Source organism: Myiozetetes cayanensis, unplaced genomic scaffold (assembly GCF_022539395.1).
Source record: "Myiozetetes cayanensis isolate MyiCay16 unplaced genomic scaffold, myiCay2020 scf925, whole genome shotgun sequence".
Classification (NCBI taxonomy): domain Eukaryota; kingdom Metazoa; phylum Chordata; class Aves; order Passeriformes; family Tyrannidae; genus Myiozetetes; species Myiozetetes cayanensis.
The window spans coordinates 565-16,954 of NW_026088214.1; the positions used below are offsets into that span (position 1 = coordinate 565).

At 57.6% G+C, this 16,390-nt stretch overlaps 2 protein-coding genes and 1 long non-coding RNA gene across 6 annotated transcripts; 2 read left to right on the forward strand and 1 right to left on the reverse strand.

Moving 5' to 3' along the window:
• Nucleotides 1-310: 310 nt before the first annotated feature.
• Nucleotides 311-3,888, forward strand: LOC126653161 (ubiquitin-like protein 5). The gene is made up of 5 exons (XM_050340689.1): nucleotides 311-348; nucleotides 2,035-2,091; nucleotides 2,181-2,264; nucleotides 3,232-3,269; nucleotides 3,494-3,888. The coding sequence occupies exons 2-5, from the start codon at nucleotides 2,036-2,038 to the stop codon at nucleotides 3,535-3,537; spliced, it is 222 nt and encodes a 73-aa protein (XP_050196646.1). The 5' UTR covers nucleotides 311-348; nucleotide 2,035; the 3' UTR covers nucleotides 3,538-3,888.
• Nucleotides 3,889-7,004: 3,116 nt separating this feature from the next.
• Nucleotides 7,005-15,753, forward strand: LOC126653163 (uncharacterized; the record flags this gene model as incomplete). The annotated part of the gene is made up of 15 exons (XM_050340690.1): nucleotides 7,005-7,141; nucleotides 7,370-7,491; nucleotides 7,604-7,645; nucleotides 8,915-8,975; nucleotides 9,867-9,927; nucleotides 10,760-10,868; nucleotides 11,181-11,268; nucleotides 11,441-11,625; nucleotides 12,043-12,130; nucleotides 12,754-13,982; nucleotides 14,016-14,122; nucleotides 14,358-14,446; nucleotides 14,584-14,753; nucleotides 15,450-15,556; nucleotides 15,631-15,753. Coding segments are annotated over exons 2-15 (2,469 nt in total), but the record flags the coding sequence as incomplete, so codon positions are not given.
• LOC126653162 (uncharacterized) lies at nucleotides 7,725-8,712 on the reverse strand. Of its 4 annotated transcripts, none has more exons than XR_007632141.1 (4): nucleotides 8,663-8,712; nucleotides 8,222-8,281; nucleotides 7,859-7,918; nucleotides 7,725-7,769 (listed from the first exon to the last, which is right to left on the reverse strand). It is a non-coding gene; the product is annotated as an uncharacterized LOC126653162 (long non-coding RNA). The 4 variants fall into 4 exon arrangements; XR_007632140.1 differs by lacking the exon at nucleotides 8,663-8,712 and adding an exon at nucleotides 8,574-8,623; XR_007632143.1 differs by lacking the exons at nucleotides 8,222-8,281; nucleotides 8,663-8,712 and adding an exon at nucleotides 7,976-8,009 and having other exon boundaries at nucleotides 7,859-7,931.
• Nucleotides 15,754-16,390: the final 637 nt, after the last annotated feature.

Below are 16,390 nucleotides of genomic sequence, written 5' to 3' on the forward strand. Positions count from 1 at the left end.
ATTATCTCAATTTCTCCTCAAATTATCCCAATTTCTCGCCACTTCTCCTCATTATTCCCCCATTTCTTCTCATTTCACCCCCTTTTCCCTGTTTATCCCCATTTCCCCTCATTTCTCCCCATTTCTCCTCAATTATCCCAATTGCTCCTCATTTATCCCCATTTCCCCCAGTTTATCCCCCATTTATCCCAATTCCCCCCGTTTATCCCCATTTATCCCCAATTTTCCCCCATTTCTCCCCTCAGGCCACGCCGCCATCTTGGCCCTCCCTCCCGGCACCACTTCCGGCGTCGCCGCCGCTTCTGCGTCACTTCCGGTTCCGGCGGCGGCGCTGAGGGGGCTCAGGAGGTACCAGGGGGAATTTTGAGGTCCCGGAGGGGTTTGGGGGGTTTTGGGGGCTCCGGGGAGTTTTGGGATCCAGGGGTCCGGAGGAGGGATTTTGGGGGTTCTGGGGGATTTTGGGGTCCTGGGGTGATTTGGGGCGTCCGGGGTGTTTGGGGGTCCAGTGGGAGTCGGCGGGAGGGGTTCGGGGCGTCCTGGGGGGGTTGGGGGAATTTTGAGGGTCCGGGGGTTGGGGAGTCCGAGGGGGATTCTGAGGGTCAGGGGGTTTTGGAGGGTTCGGGGGTGTCAGAATGTACCGGGGGGCTGGGGGTCCTGGGGAATTTTGGGGGTCCGGGGGGTTTGTAGGGTCCGTGGGGCTCGGGGGTGTCAGAATGAACCGGGTGGGGCTGGGGGTCCCGGGGGCGTCCTGGAGGGTCCAGGGGGCTCAGGAGGGCTCATGGGGTGTCGAATGTACCGCGGGGGTTGGGGGTCCTGGGGGAATTTTGGGGGTCCGGGGGGTTTTGGAGGGTCCGGGGGCTCAGGGGTGTCAGAATGAACCGGGGGGGTGTTGGGGGTCCTGGGGGCACCTTTGGGGGTCCCGGGAGGTTCTGAGGGGTCTGGGGGGTCCGGGGGGTCAGGGGATCGGGAAGGTGTTCGGGGGGTCCCGAAGGGTCCTGAGGGGTCTCTTTGCCTTCCTTTCTCCTTTTTGTTTCCTTCATTTTTCCTGCTTTTCCCCTTCTTTTTTCCTCCTTTTTTCCTTCCTTTTTCCTTCATTTTTCCTTCTTTTTTCCTTCCTTTTTCTTTCTCTTTTTCCCCTTCTTTTCTCTTCTATTTCTTTTCCTTTTTTTTTTCTTTTCCCTTTCTTCTCCCTCACATTTTCCCTCCTTTTTCCCTTCATTTTTTCCTTCACTTTTCTTTAATTTTTCCTTCTTTTTCCCTTCATTTTTCCTCCTTTTTTCCTTCCTTTTTCCTCCTTTTTCCCTTCATTTTTCCTCCTTTTTCCTGTCTTTTTCCTTCCTTTTTTTTTTTCTTTCTTTCCCTTCTTTTCTGTTTCTTTTCCATTTCTTTTTTTTGGTTGTTTTTTTTTTTACTTTTTTTTTTTTTTACTTTTCCCTTCATTTTCCCTTCCTTCTTCCTTCCTTTTTCTCCTTTTTCCCTTCATTTTCCCTCCTTTTTTCCTTCCTTTTCCCTTCATTTCCCTCCTTTTTTTCCTTCCTTTTCCCTTCCTTTTTCCTTTCATTTCCCCTCCTTTTTCCCTTCCTTTTCCCCCCTTTTTTTTCCTTAATTTTTCCTCTTTTTCCCTCCATTTTCCCCCCTTTTTTCCTTCCTTTTCCCTTCCTTTTTCCCTACATTTTTCCTCCATTTTCCTTCATTTTTTCCTCCTTTTTCCCTTCATTTTTCCCCCTTTTTCTCTTCATTTTTCCTTTTTTCTTTCATTTTTTTCTCTTTTCCTTTCTTTTTTCCTTCATTTTTCCTCCTTTTTCCCCTTCATTTTTCCTCTTTTTTTTCCTTTCATTTTTCCTCTTTTTCTCCTTTTTCCCTTCATTTTTCCTCCTTTTTTCCTTCATTTTTTCCCCCTTTTTCCTTCCTTTTCCCTTCATTTTCCTCTCCTTTTTCCCTTCCTTTTCCCTTCATTTTTCCCTTCATTTTTCCTCCTTTTTTCCCTTCATTTCCCCTCAATTTTCCCCCCTTTCCCCCCCGTCCCCTCCCCAGGATGATCGAGGTTGTTTGTAACGACCGCCTGGGGAAGAAGGTGCGAGTCAAGTGCAAGTATCCCTCTCTGGAGGGGCTGGGGGATTTGGGGGGTTTTTGAGGGTCTGGGGGTCCTCCTGTTTCCCCCGTTGTTCCTTGACCCCCAGCCCCGAGGATTCCATCCGGGACCTGAAGAAGCTGATTGCGGCCCAGACCGGCACCCGCTGGGACAAGATCGTGCTCAAGAAATGGTGGGGGGCACCTGGGGGCACTGAGGGGATGGGGGGCACCTGGGGGACACTGAGGGGCTGGGGGCACTGAGGGGGATGGGGGCACCCGCTGGGACAAGATCGTGCTCAAGAAATGGTGGGGGATGGGGAGCACCTGGGGGGCACTGAGGGGATTGAGGGGCACCTGGGGGATTGGGGGCACCTGGCGGGGCACTGAGGGGCTGGGGGACCCATGGGACAAGGTCATGCTCAAGAAATGGTGGGGGCACCTGGGGATTGGGGGCACCTGTGGGGGCACTGAGGGGATTGGGAGGCTGGGGGACCCATGGGACAAGATCAGGCTCGAGAAATGGGGGGCACTGGGGGCACCTGGGGGATTGGGGAGGACATTTGGGACCTGGGGGCACTGAGGGGATTGAGGGGCACCGGGATTGAGGGGGATGGGGGCACCTGGGGGGAGATGGGGGCACTGAGGGGGCTGGGGGCACCGGGGATTGAAGGAGGCTTGTGGGGGCACTGGGGGGGCACTGAGGGGGCTGGGGAGCACCTGTGGGGGGGCAGGGGGATAGTCTGGAATGGGGGGCACAGGGGGGCTGAGGGGGTCACTGAAGGGGCACCTGGGGTGGGGCTGGGGTGCACAGGGGGTTTAGGAGGGTCTGAGGGTGGGGGGCACCCTGGGATTGGGGAGGGGGCTGGGGGCACAGGGGTTTAGGAGGGTCTGAGGGTGGGGGCACCCTGGGATTGGGGGCACCAGGATTGGGAGGGGGCTGGAGGCACAGGGGTTTAGGGGTCTGAGGGGTGGGGGGCACCCTGGGATTGGGGAGGGGGCTGGGGGCACAGGGGACACCTGGGGCTGGGGGCACCCCAGAGTTTGGGGGCACGGGGCACCCCAGGGCCTTTGTGGGGAGGGGCACCCTGGAGGTGAGGGAAGGGGGAGGGGCACCGTGCCAGGATTTGGGGGAGGGGCTGACGTGCCCCTCCCCCCCAGGTACACCATCTTCAAGGACCACGTGACCCTCGGGGACTGTATCCTCATGGGGAGGGGCAGCCCCAACCCCCCCCACAAAATCCACCCCCAAAATCCACCCCACCCCTGAGCCCCCCCAACCCCCCTAAAATCCTCTGAGCTCCTGAGCTCCCCTAAACTCCCCAAAATCCTCTGAGCCCCCTGAGCCCTCCAAACCCCCTCCCAAAATCCACTGCTCCCTCGATCCCAGACTCCCAATCCCTTTCCTTGACTGCCGCTCCAGATGAGATTCACGACGGGATGAACCTGGAGCTCTACTACCAATAGCGGCTCCCAGTGCCTCCCAGTGCCTCCCAGTGCCCCCCAGTCCATGATGGGATGAACCTGGAGCCCTGGCACTTCCCAGTGCCCCCCAGTCCCTCCCAGTCCACAGTGGGATGAACCTGGAGCTCTGGCACCACCCAGACATTCCCAGTCCCTCCCAGTCCATGATGGGATGAACCTGGAGCTCCCAGTGCCTCCCAGTTCCCTCCCAGTTCCTTCCCAGTCCCTCCCAGTGCCTCCCAGTTCCCTCCCAGTCCCTCCCAGTGCCCCCCAATCCTTCCCAGTCCCTCCCAGTCCCTCCCAGTCCCCCGTCCCGTTCCAGCCGCTTGTAACAATAAAGGTGTTTTTGGGGTCTCCTCGTGTTGGGCCTCGGGAAAACCGGGAATGGGGAGGGAAAAACTGGGAATGAGGTGGGGAAAAACCAGGAATGGGGTGGGGGAAAACTGGGAAATGGAGCAGGAAAACTGGGAATGGGGTGAGAAAACTGGGAATGGGGTGGGAAACTGGAATGGGGAGGGAAAAAATGGAAAAAGGGGTGGGAAAACTGGGAATGGGGAGGGAAAAACTGGGAAAAGGGGTGGGAAAAAAGTGGGAATGGGGTGGGGAAAAACTGGGAATGGGGCAGTAAAAGAAATCGGGAATGGTGCAGGAAAACAAATTGGGAATGGGGAGGGAAAAAATGGAAAAAGGGGTGGGAAAACTGGGAATGGGGAGGGAAAAACTGGGAAAAGGGGTGGGAAAAAAGTGGGAATGGGGAGGGAAAAAACAGGGAATGTGGAGTGAAAAGTGGGAATGGGGTAGGGAAAAAACTGGGAATGGGGAGGGAAAAATTTGGGAATGGGGCAGCAAATTCCAGCAGAGTGGGAGCGGAATCCTCGCCATCCACCAATCCCACAACTGCACCTGGGAATGGCCCCTTGGGGGTTTCTCTTGGGGGTCTTTGGGGGTCTTTGGGGTTTTCTTTGGGGTTTTCTTTGGGCTGAGGTAAAAAATCTTCCTGGGCTTGAACTTTTCCCCCCCCCTGCCCAAAATCTGCTGAGTCAGCACCACCCAACTCCCCCCGAACCGGGATCGTCCCCAGGAGCTTCTCCTGATGAGCCCTCGAGGTTCTTCCTCCTCTGAGGGAGCCTCAGAGCTCGTTATCCAAACCCCAAGGATTTCTGTCCCTGGAAACTCCTCGTTACAAAATTAACTTTATCCCGGCTGTCAATCGGCACAGCCAGCACGGCCCTGCCCTGATTCCATCTGCAAATCCCATGGGAAACAGCCCCGGCCATCATCTCGGCCCCCTGAGCCCCCAAACCCCCCAGATCCACCCCAAAAACCTCTGAGCCCCCAAATCCACTGAGCCCCCAAATCCCCTGAGACCCCAACCCCCCAAATCCACCCCAGAAAACCCCTCTGAGCCCCCAAATCCGCTGACCCCCCTGAGCCCCCCAACCCCCCAAAATCCACCCCAAAAATCCTCTGACCCCCAAATCCACTGACCCCCTGAGTCCCCAAATCCCCCCAGACTCCCCAACCCCCCCAAATCCACCCAAAAACCTCTGACCCCCAAATCTGCTGAGCCCTCGGACCCCCAGAGCCTCCAGACCCCCAAACCCCTCCCTGAGCCCCCAATCCCCAAAATCCACCCCAAAACCTCTGACCCCCAAACCCCCTGAGCCTCCCAAATCCCCAACCCTCCAAAAATCCACCCCAAAAACCTCTGACCTCCAAAGCCCCCAGACCCCCTCCCCAAATTCACCAACCCCCCAAACCCCCTGAGCCCCCAGACCCTCAACATCCACCCCAAAAAAACCTCTGACCCCCCAAAGCCTCCAGACCCCCTCCCCAAAATCCACCGATTTTATTGGGATGTTGGGATGATTTTATTGGGGTATTGGGGTGATTTTATTGGGGGTTTGGGATGATTTTATTGGGGTTTTGGGATGATTTTATTGGGATATCAGGATGTTTTTATTGGAATATTGGGATGTTTTTATTGGGATGTTGGGATGTTGGTGTCAGGATATCGGGATTTCATGGTGGGATATTGGGGGGTTGTTTACCTGGATGTTTTTATCGGGATATCAGGATGATTTTATTAGGATATCAGGGTTGTTTTTATTGGGATATTGGGGGATGATTTTATTGGGATATTGGAGGATTTTATTGGGATTATGGGATGTTTTTATTGGGATATTGGGATGTTTTCATTGGGATATTGGGATGATTTTATTGGGATATTGGGGGATGATTTTATTGGGGGTTTGGGATGATTTTATTGGGATATTGGGATGTTTTTATTGGGGTATTGGGATGATTTTATTGGGATATCGGGATTTTGTGTTGGGATATCGGGGGGTTGTTTACCTGGATGTTTTTATTGGGATTATGGGGTGATTTTATTGGGATTATGGGATGTTTTTATCGGGATATCAGGATGATTTTACTGGGGTATCAGGATGATTTTACTGGGGTATCAGGATGATTTTATTGGGATATTGGGGGATGATTTTATTGGGATTATGGGATGATTTTATTGGGATATTGGGATGTTTTTATTGGGATATCAGGATGATTTTACTGGGGTATCAGGATGATTTTTTGGGATATCAGGATGTTGGTGTCGGGATATGGGGACGTTTCTGGGGGGACCTTGGGCTACTTTAGTGGATGTTTTTACTGGAATTTGGGGATATTCCCACGGAGGAGTCGGGATTTGAGGGGGGTTTGGCTCGTGGGGACCCATAAAGGGGGATCCAAACACCAAGCACCGCCCCGAGATCGTGGCCGGGGTTGTTTCCCAGCAGATTTGCAGATGGAATCAGGACAGGCTGAGCCAATTTACAGCCAGGGTAAAGTTAATTTTGTAACGAGGAGTTCCCAGGGACAGAAGACCTTGGAGTTTCGATAACGGGCTCTGAGGCTCGTGAGAAAGAGACCTTGAAGGTTGATAAGGAGAAGCTCCTGGAGACGATCCCAGTTTGGAGTTAATTGGGCGGTGCCGACTCAGCAGTTTTCGGGCAGGGGTGAAAAGTTCAAGCCCAGGAAGATTTTTTTTTTTACTTCATCTCAAAAACCCCCGAGAGAAAACCCCCAAGGGGCGTTCCAAGGCGCAGGTATAGGAGTGGTGGATGGTGATGATTCCCTCTCCCACTTGTCTGGAATTCGCTGGCACAGCTCATGCAAATGGAGCACAATTAATGTATATCTAACACAACTCATTAATATATAATATTATACTGCATAAAACGAGCCGAACAACGGCAAGGGGGGTGCGTGACGGGGGGAATCACCCCCCGCGGCCCCTGCGCTGTGAATAAACGCACTCCGGGCGACTTTTGGGCTTTGTTTCTTCCCGCGATTCCGGGGGGTGCTGCGGGCGCCGTTCCAATCAGGCGGCGCGCGGGGCAGCCCCGTGGCTGGGGGCGGTGCGAGGGGGCCTTCCACGAGCGCCGTCGCTATGGCAACCGACCAAGATGGCGGCGCCCACGGCCTGAGCGGGGAGGGGTGAGGGGAGGGGGGACCGGGACCCCCCCCCGAGAGGGACCCCCCGGAACCCCTCGGGACCCCCCGAGAAGGACTGACGAGCCGAGGGACCCCCCCCGGGAGGGACTGATGGGTCAGGGACCCCCGGGACCCCCCCCGGGACCCCCTGGGAGGGATTGACAGGCCGAGGGACCCCCCGGGACCCCCCGAGCAGGGAGGAGACCGAGGGACCCCTGGGAGGGAGGGGGGGGGGGAAATCCCGGGACCCCCAGAGACCCCTCAGGAGCCCCTGGGACCCCCCTGGAGGGACGGGAGGGACCCCCAAAGAACCATCCCCTCCTCTCCTGTCCCCTCCCCCCAGGCCGGGGGTCCTGAGCAGGGGGAGGCTCCGGCGGGGCTGGGAATGACCTGGGATCTACTGGGATCTACCGGGACCTGCTGGGATCCACTGGGATCTGCTGGGATCCGCTGGGATGAGCCATGGTGAGTGGGGGGCGAGGGGGGAGCCCGGGGGGGATCCAGGGGGGTGTGAAAGGTGTCCCACCTGGTCCCACCTGGTCCCACGGGAGCTCACCTGGTCCGTGTCCCATCCCAGATTCCGTCGAGGACGTGCTCGGGGATCTCCTGGGATTTGATGGTAAGGTGGGACCCTCTGGATCCACCCTGGGAGCACCTGGGGGGAACACCTGAGCTGGGATCACCTGAGCTTGGTTCACCTGAGCTGGGATCACCTGAGCTGGGATCACCTGTCCTGGGATCACCTGAGCTGGGGAACACCTGAGCTGGGATCACCTGAGCTGGGATCACCTGAGCTGGGATCACCTGAGCTGGGATCACCTGGGGGGAACACCTGAGCTGGGATCACCTGAGCTGGGATCACCTGTCCTGGGATCACCTGAGCTGGGATCACCTGGGGGGAACAGCTGAGCTGGGGGTCACCTGAGGGGAACACCTGTCCTGGGATCACCTGAGCTGGGATCACCTGAGCTGGGATCACCTGTGGGAAACACCTGAGCTTGGGGTCACCTGGGGGGAACACCTGAGCTGGGGTCACCTGAGCTGGGATCACCTGAGCTGGGATCACCTGGAGGGAACACCTGAGCTGGGATCACCTGAGCTGGGATCACCTGAGCTGGGATCACCTGAGCTGGGATCACCTGAGCTGGGATCACCTGGGGGGAACACCTGAGCTGGGATCACCTGGGGGGAACACCTGAGCTGGGATCACCTGTCCTGGGATCACCTGAGCTGGGAACACCTGAGCTGGGATCACCTGAGCTGGGATCACCTGGGGGGAACACCTGAGCTGGGATCACCTGAGCTGGGATCACCTGAGCTGGGATCACCTGAGCTGGGATCACCTGAGCTTGGGGCACCTGAGCTGGGATCACCTGGGGAACACCTGAGCTGGGATCACCTGGGGGGAACACCTGAGCTGGGATCACCTGAACTGGGATCACCTGAGCTGGGATCACCTGAACTGGGATCACCTGAGCTGGGATCACCTGAACTGGGATCACCTGAGCTGGGATCACCTGTCCTGGGATCACCTGTCCTGGGATCACCTGTCCTGGGATCACCTGAGCTGGGATCACCTGGGGGGAACACCTGAGCTTGGGATCACCTGAGCTGGGATCACCTGTCCTGGGATCACCTGTCCTGGGATCACCTGAGCTGGGATCACCTGGGGGAAACAGCTGAGCTTGGGATCACCTGAGCTGGGATCACCTGAGCTGGGATCACCTGAGCTGGGATCACCTGAGCTGGGATCACCTGGGGGAAACAGCTGAGCTTGGGATCACCTGAGCTTGGGGTCCCCTGGGGGGGTTTCTCCTGTCCCGGGGTCCCCTGCCCTGCATCCCCGGGGGGTCCCCGAGCCCCTCCCTGACCCCTCCCTCGTTCCCAGAGGATCCTCCCGTTCCCCCTTCCCGCGGATCCCGACTCACCTGGCCCCAGGTGAGCCCCAGGTGAGTGCTCAGCCCCCCAACCCCTGATCCCAAACCCCTGATCCCAAACCCTGACCCCAAATCCCCCTGATCCCAACCCCTGACCCCAAACTTCTGATCCCAAATCCCTGATCCCAAACCTCTGATCCCAAGCCCCTGATCCCAAACCCCTGATCCCAAATCCCTGATCCCAAACCCTGATCCCAAACCGTGATCCCAAACCCTGATCCCAAATCTCCCTGATCCCAAATCCCCGATCCCAAATCTCCCTGATCCCAAATCCCTGATCCCGAACCCCTGATCCCAAATCCCTGATTCCAAATCCCTGACCCCAAATCCCCCTGATCCCAAATCCCTGATCCCAAACCTCTGATCCCAAATCCCTGATCCCAAATCCCCCTGATCCCAAACCTCTGATCCCAAATCCCTGATCCCAAACCTCTGATCCCAAACCTCTGATCCCAAACCCTGATCCCAAACCCCTGACCCCAAATCTCCCCCATCCCAAATCCCTGATCCCAAACCCCTGATCCCAAACCCTGACCCCAAACCCTGATCCCAAATCCCTGATCCCAAATCCCTGATCCCAAACTCCTGATCCCAAATCCCTGATCCCAAATCCACCTGATCCCAAACCCCTGATCCCAAACCCCTGATCCCAAATCCCCCTGATCCCAAACCCCTGATCCCAAATCCCCCTGACCCCAAACTTCTGATCCCAGACCCCCGATCTGAAATCCCCCCGATCCCAAACTCTGGATCCCAAACCCCTGATCCCAAATTCCTGATCCCAAACCTCTGATCCCAAACTTCTCATCCCAAACCCCTGATTCCAAACTTCTGATCCCAAATCCCTGATCCCAGACCTCTGATCCCAAATCCCTGATCCCAAATCCCAAATCCCTGTCACAGGGGGGTCCTGGAGGAGGATCCTGGCGGGAAATCCCCTGGAGATGATCTGGGAGAGACACAGGTGAGTGAGGGCAGAATTCCCAAACTTTGGGACAGAATTCCCAACTTTCTGGGGACAGGTGAAGGGAGAATTCCCAACTTTTTTGGGCAGAATTCCCAAACTTTTTGGGGAACAGAATTTCCCACCTTCTTGGGCAAAGTTGCCAAACTTTGGGACACAATTCCTGACCTTTGGGGGGCAGAATTCCCAACTTTTTATGGACAGGTCAAGGCAGAATTCCCAAAGTTTGGGGCAGAATTCCCAACGTTTGGCGCAGAATTCCCAATTTTGGAGTCAGAATTCCAAATGTTTGGTGTGGAATTCCCAATGTTTGGGGCAGAATTCCCAACCTTCGGGGCAGAATTCCCGACCTTTGGGGCAGAATCCCCAATGTTTGGGGTGGAATTCCAAATGTTTGGGGACAGAATTCCTGATGTTTGGGGCAGAATTCCCCACCCTTGGGCAGAATTCCCGATGTTGGGGTCAGAATTCCCAATATTTGGGGTGGAATTCCCAATGTTTGGAGACAGAATTCCCGATGTTTGTGGCAGAATTCCCAACATTTTGGGGTGGAATTCCCAATGTTTAGGGCAGAATTCCTAATGCTTGGGACAGAATTCCCAACATTTGGGGTAGCATTCCCAGCCTTTTGGGGCAGAATTCCTGATGCTTGGGACAGAATTCCCAACCTTTGGGGCAGAATTCCCAACCTTTGGGGTGGAATTCCTGATATTTGGTGCAGATTTCCCGATGTTTGGGGCAGAATTCCCGGTGTTTGGTGCAGAAATCCCGATGTTTGGGGTGGAATTCCCAATGTTGGGTCGGAATTCCTCCCCTTGGGCTCTCTCCCCAGGACCTGGATGACCTGGATGCAGAAATCCTGGGAATCTCCCGATCCAGGCCCAGGCTGGCGGGAGCTGGGACCGGGAAAAGCCTCGGGAAGCCGCTGGATCCCCAGGAAGGTACCGGGAATTCCACTGGGCCTTTCCCCTGGAGCAGCTCCTGTGGGATCAGATTCCAAAGGGAGTGATTCCCATTGGATCAGATTCCCCATTCCCAGGGCAGTGATTCCCATGGGATCAGAGTTCCAGGGCAGTGATTCCCATGGGATCAGAGTCCCCATTCCCAGGGCAGTGATTCCCATGGGATCAGATTCCAAAGGCAGTGATTCCCATGGGATCAGAGTTCCAGGGCAGTGATTCCCATGGGATCAGTCCCCATTCCCAGGGCAGTGATTCCCATGGGATGTCCCCAAGGTGCCCCTCCCCCCCCAGGTGTCCCCCCCGGGGGTGACGTCACCGACCTGGTGGATTCCCTGGGAGGAGCCGGGAAAGCCCCGGGAATGACGGGAATGACAGACAGGTGAGGGGACAGGGAGGGGACAGGGAGGGACAGGGGAGGGGACAGGGAGGGACAGGGACACAGGGGAGGGGACAGTGGGACAGGGACAGGGGGTGCCACCTCCCCATGTCCCCCCTGTGTCCCCATGTCCCCCCTGTCCCCCCCCATGTCCCTCCATTCCCGGTGTTCCCAGCCCACAGCTCCGCAGGGGAAGAGCCAAAATCCTGGAGCAGATGGAGAAGGAGGAGCCTGGGATGGATCCCAAGGGGAAATCTGGGATGGATCCCAAGGGAGAACCCAGGATGGATCCCAAGGGAAAATCCGGGATGGATTCCAAGGGAAAATCCGAACTGGATCCCACGGATCTGGAGCAGCCAGGTGGGAAGCGCCCTGGGAGGGGGGGTTAAGGAAGGGCTTTCCAGGGGCACATTCCAGGTGGGAATTCCACGGGAAGAGCAGGGTGGGGCTGTTTCCCAGAGGAACAATCCCAGTGGGAATTCCCAGGAAGGAGGAGCAGGGCAGGAGTGTTTTCCCAAGGCTCAATCTCAGCGGGAATTCCCAGGAAGGAGGAGCAGGGCAGGGCTGTTTCCCAAGGCCCAATCCCTGGGGGAATTCCCAGGCAGGCTCTTTTCCAGGCTCTTTTCCAGGCTCTTTTCCAGGGGTTTTTCCAGGCTGTTTTCCAGATGCTTTTCCAGGCTCTTTTCCAGGGGTTTTTCCAGGCTCTTTTCCAGGCTCTTTTCCAGGCGCTTTTCCAGGGGCTTTTCCAGGCTCTGACCAGGCACTTTTCCCGGGCAGGGCCGTGGGAAGATCCAGATTTTCCCTTGGGATCCTACGAGCCCTCCGTGGCCTCCGAGGGGCGGCGGGGCCGGAGGAGGGGGCTCAGGTAGGGGGGGACCCCCCGGTGTCCCCAATATCCCAATGTCCCAATATCCCACTATCCCACCATCCCAATATCCCAATATCCCAGTATCCCACTGTCCCAGTATCCCACCATCCCAATATCCCAATATCCCAGTATCCCACTGTCCCAGTATCCCACCATCCCAATATCCCAATATCCCACCATCCCAATATCCCAATATCCCAGTATCCCACTGTCCCAGTATCCCACCATCCCAATATCCCACTATCCCAATATCCCAATGTCCCAATATCCCACCATCCCACTATCCCAGTATCCCAATATCCCACTATCCCAATGTCCCAATATCCCACTATCCCAGTATCCCACTGTCCCAATATCCCACCATCCCACTATCCCAGTATCCCAATATCCCACTATCCCAATATCCCACTATCCCATTATCCCACTGTCCCAGTATCCCACCATCCCAATATCCCACTATCCCACCATCCCAATATCCCACTATCCCACTATCCCAATATCCCACTATCCCACTATCCCATTATCCCACTATCCCACTATCCCAATATCCCACTATCCCACCATCCCCCTCTCCCAATATTCCCGTGTCCCTCCCCCCTCAGCCCCCCCGTTTCCCGCAGGATTCCCGGCGGGATCGGCCTCTTCCCGAGGGAGTCCCCAAGGCCCTCCCTGAGGGGGGGCGGGGCCGGGGCCGCCTGGCTGGGGCTGAAGGACGAGGAATTCCCGGGATTGGGAGCCAGGGATGAGGAATTCCCAGGATTGGGAGCCAAGGACGAGGAATTCCTGGCACTGGGAGCCAAAGACGAGGAATTCCCGGCACTGGGAGCCAAGGACAAGGGATTTCTGGGATTGGGAGCCAAAAATGAGGAATTCCCAGGATTGGGAGCCAAGGACGAAGAACTCCCAGGATTGGCATCCAAGGACAAGGATCTCCCAGGATTGGGATTGAAGGACAAGGATTTCCCAGGACTGGGATCCAGGGCCGAGGATCTCCCAGGATTGGGATCCAGGAATGAGGATTTCCCAGGATTGGGATCCAGGGCCGAGGATCTCCCAGGACTGGGATCCAGGAATGAGGATCTCCCAGGATTGGGATCCAGGAATGAGGATTTCCCAGGACTGGGATCCGGGGCCGAGGATTTCCCGGGATCGGAGCTGCGGGATCAGAACTGGCTGAGCTCGGCCCTGGCCCGGAAAAGGGCCCAGGCCAAGGCCCGGGAGAGACATTCCCGACCCTCTGGGATCCTGGGAAAAGGGCTGGGGGAGGGGCTGGGGCTGCATTCCCAGGAGAGCAGGGAACTTCCAGGAGAGCAGGACACAGTTCCAGGAGCCCAGCCATTCCAGAGGGATCCAGGATCTATCCCATCCCAGAGGGATCCAGGATCTCAACCATGCCAGAGGGATCCAGGAGCCCAGCCATTCCAGAGGGATCCAGGATCTCAGCCATCCCAGAGGGATCCAGGGTCTCTCCCATCCCAGCCATTCCAGAGGGATCCTGGGGCTCTGCCATCCCAGAGGGATCCTGGGGCTCTGCCATTCCAGAGGGATCCTGGGGCTCTGCCATCCCAGAGGGATCCTGGGGCTCTGCCATTCCAGAGGGATCCTGGGGCTCTGCCATCCCAGCCATCCCAGAGGGATCCAGGATCTCTCCCATCCCAGCCATTCCAGAGGGATCCAGGATCTCTCCCATCCCAGCCATTCCAGAGGGATCCAGGGGCTCTGCCATTCCAGAGGGATCCAGGAGCTCTCCCATCACAGCCACTCCAAGATCCCAGAGCATTCCCAGCCCGACCATTCCAGGATCCAGGAGCATTCCCAGCCCAGCCATTCCAGGATCCAGGATCTCTCTCATCTCAGCTGTTCCAGGATCCAGGACCATTCCCATCCCAGCCATTCCAGAGGGATCCCGGAGCATTCCCAGCATTCCCGGCCCATCCTGATTATTCCCTGCTCAGTCTCCAGGTCCGGGTGGCGGAGCTGGAGCTCCAGGTGGGGCCCAGGGGGTCACCTGTGGGTGGGGGGTCACCCTTGGGAGGTCACCCGTGGGATGGGGGATCACCCTTGGGGGTCACCTGTGGGTGGGGTTCACCACGTGGGATGGTGGGGGGTCACCCTTGGGGGGGGTCACCTGTGGGTGGGGGTCACCCGTTTGTGGGGGGTCACCCAGGGGTGGGGTGTCACCCGTGGGGGGTCCCTGTTCCCGTTGCCATTCCCATTCCCGCAGGTGCGGGCGCTGGAGCTGGAGCGGAGCCTCTCCCTGGGCAGTGTCCAGAGGCGGCAGCGGCACCTGGAGCTGGGGGAGGGGCCCCACAGGTACCCCCAGAGATCCCCTGAGCCTGGGGGCATTCCCAGGGCATCCCAGTCCATCCCAGTCCATCCCATCCATCCCATCCATCTCATCCCATCCCATCCCATCCCATCCCATCCATCCTATCCTGATCCCTTCTCAGGAGCTGTGGGAAGGTGGGGGAGGAGCAGCAGGAGATGCCGGGACCATCCCAGGATCCCCCCCAGGATCAATCCCAGGATCTCCCCCAGGATCACTCCCAGGATCACTCCCAGGATCCCCCCAAATCCCGGGATCCCCCCCTGTCCCCGGAGCGGGATGAGCAGCTCTCAGGTAACGTTCCCTCCACGCGCCTCATTCCAGGGATTCCCGGTGCTGATCCCAGGGAATCCAGGCAGCCCCGTGGTGTCCCAGGGGATCCTGAGATCCCAGAATTCCCTGAGATTCCGGGAATTCCCTGAGCTCCGCAGGCTCTGTGTCCGGCTCAGCCCTGGAGGGGCCGTGGCTGCTCCTGCTCCCCCTCTGGGATCCCCCTGGAAAACCGGGATGAGTCGCTCCCAGGGTTCCAAAGGCCGGGAGCCAGGGCTGGAAAAGGCCTGGGAATGGGATCCAATTCCTGCTGCCCAGGATCCCCAGTTCCCATGACCCCATTCCCGGTTCCCATGACCCCATTCCCGCTGTCCATGACCCCATTCCCGGTTCCCATGACCCCATTCCCAGTTCCCATGACCCCATTCCCAGTTCCCATGACCCCATTCCCAGTTCCCATGACCCCATTCCCGATTCCCATGACCCCATTCCCAGTTCCCATGACCCCATTCCCTGTTCCCATGACCCCATTCCCTGTTCCCATGACCCCATTCCCGCTGTCCATGACCCCATTCCCTGTTCCCATGACCCCATTCCCGCTGTCCATGACCCCATTCCTGGTTCCCATGACCCCATTCCCGGTTCCCATGACCCCATTCCCAGTTCCCATGACCCCATTCCCAGTTCCCAGCCCCCCAATCCCGGTTTTCCGTGTCCCAGCGCTCCAGGCGCGGCTGTGCCGGCAGCAGCGGGAGCGGGACCGGCTCCAGGAGGCCGTGGCTTCCCTGGAATCGCGGCTGGCGGAGCGGGAACAGCTCCTGGAGCAGGTGATTCCCGATCCATTCCCGTTCCCGAGCGCTCCGGGTGGGATCGATCCCTGGAGCCCCCCCTGCCCTTCCAGGAGCGCCGCCGGGCCCGGGCCGAGCGATCCCGGGCGGATTCCCTGCGGAAGGAGCTGCGGGAGCAGCGGCAGCTCCGGGATCAGCTGCTCTCCCGGGAGAGGGCAGAGCTGGACGAGGCCAAGGTGGGCTGGGACAACATTCCAGGGATTTCCCAGCCTCCCAGTCCTGCTCCGGGGGTGGGAAAAGGGCTGGGAAATGGGATTGGGAGCAGCTGGGAAATGGGATTGGGAACAGGGCTGGGAAATGGGATTGGGAGCAGCTGGGAAATGGGATTGGGAGCAGCTGGGAAATGGGATTGGGAGCAGCTGGGAAATGGGATTGGGAACAGGGCTGGGAAATGGGATTGGGAACAGATGGGAAATGGGATTGGGAGCAGCTGGGAATGGGATTGGGAGCAGCTGGGAAATGGGATTGGGACCAGCTGGATGGGAACAGGGCTGGGAAATGGGGTTGGAACCAGCTGGGAATGGGATTGGAACCAGCTGGGAATGGGATTGGGAACAGATGGGAAATGGGATTGGGAACAGATGGGAGATGGGATTGGGAACAGATGGGAAATGGGATTGGGAGCAGCTGGGAAATGGGATTGGGAACAGGGCTGGGAAATGGGATTGGGAACATCTGGGAAATGGGATTGGGAACAGATGGGAAATGGGATTGGGAGCAGCTGGGAATGGGATTGGGAGCAGCTGGGAATGGGATTGGGAACAGATGGGAAATGGGATTGGGAGCAGCTGGGTGGGAACAGGGCTGGGAAAT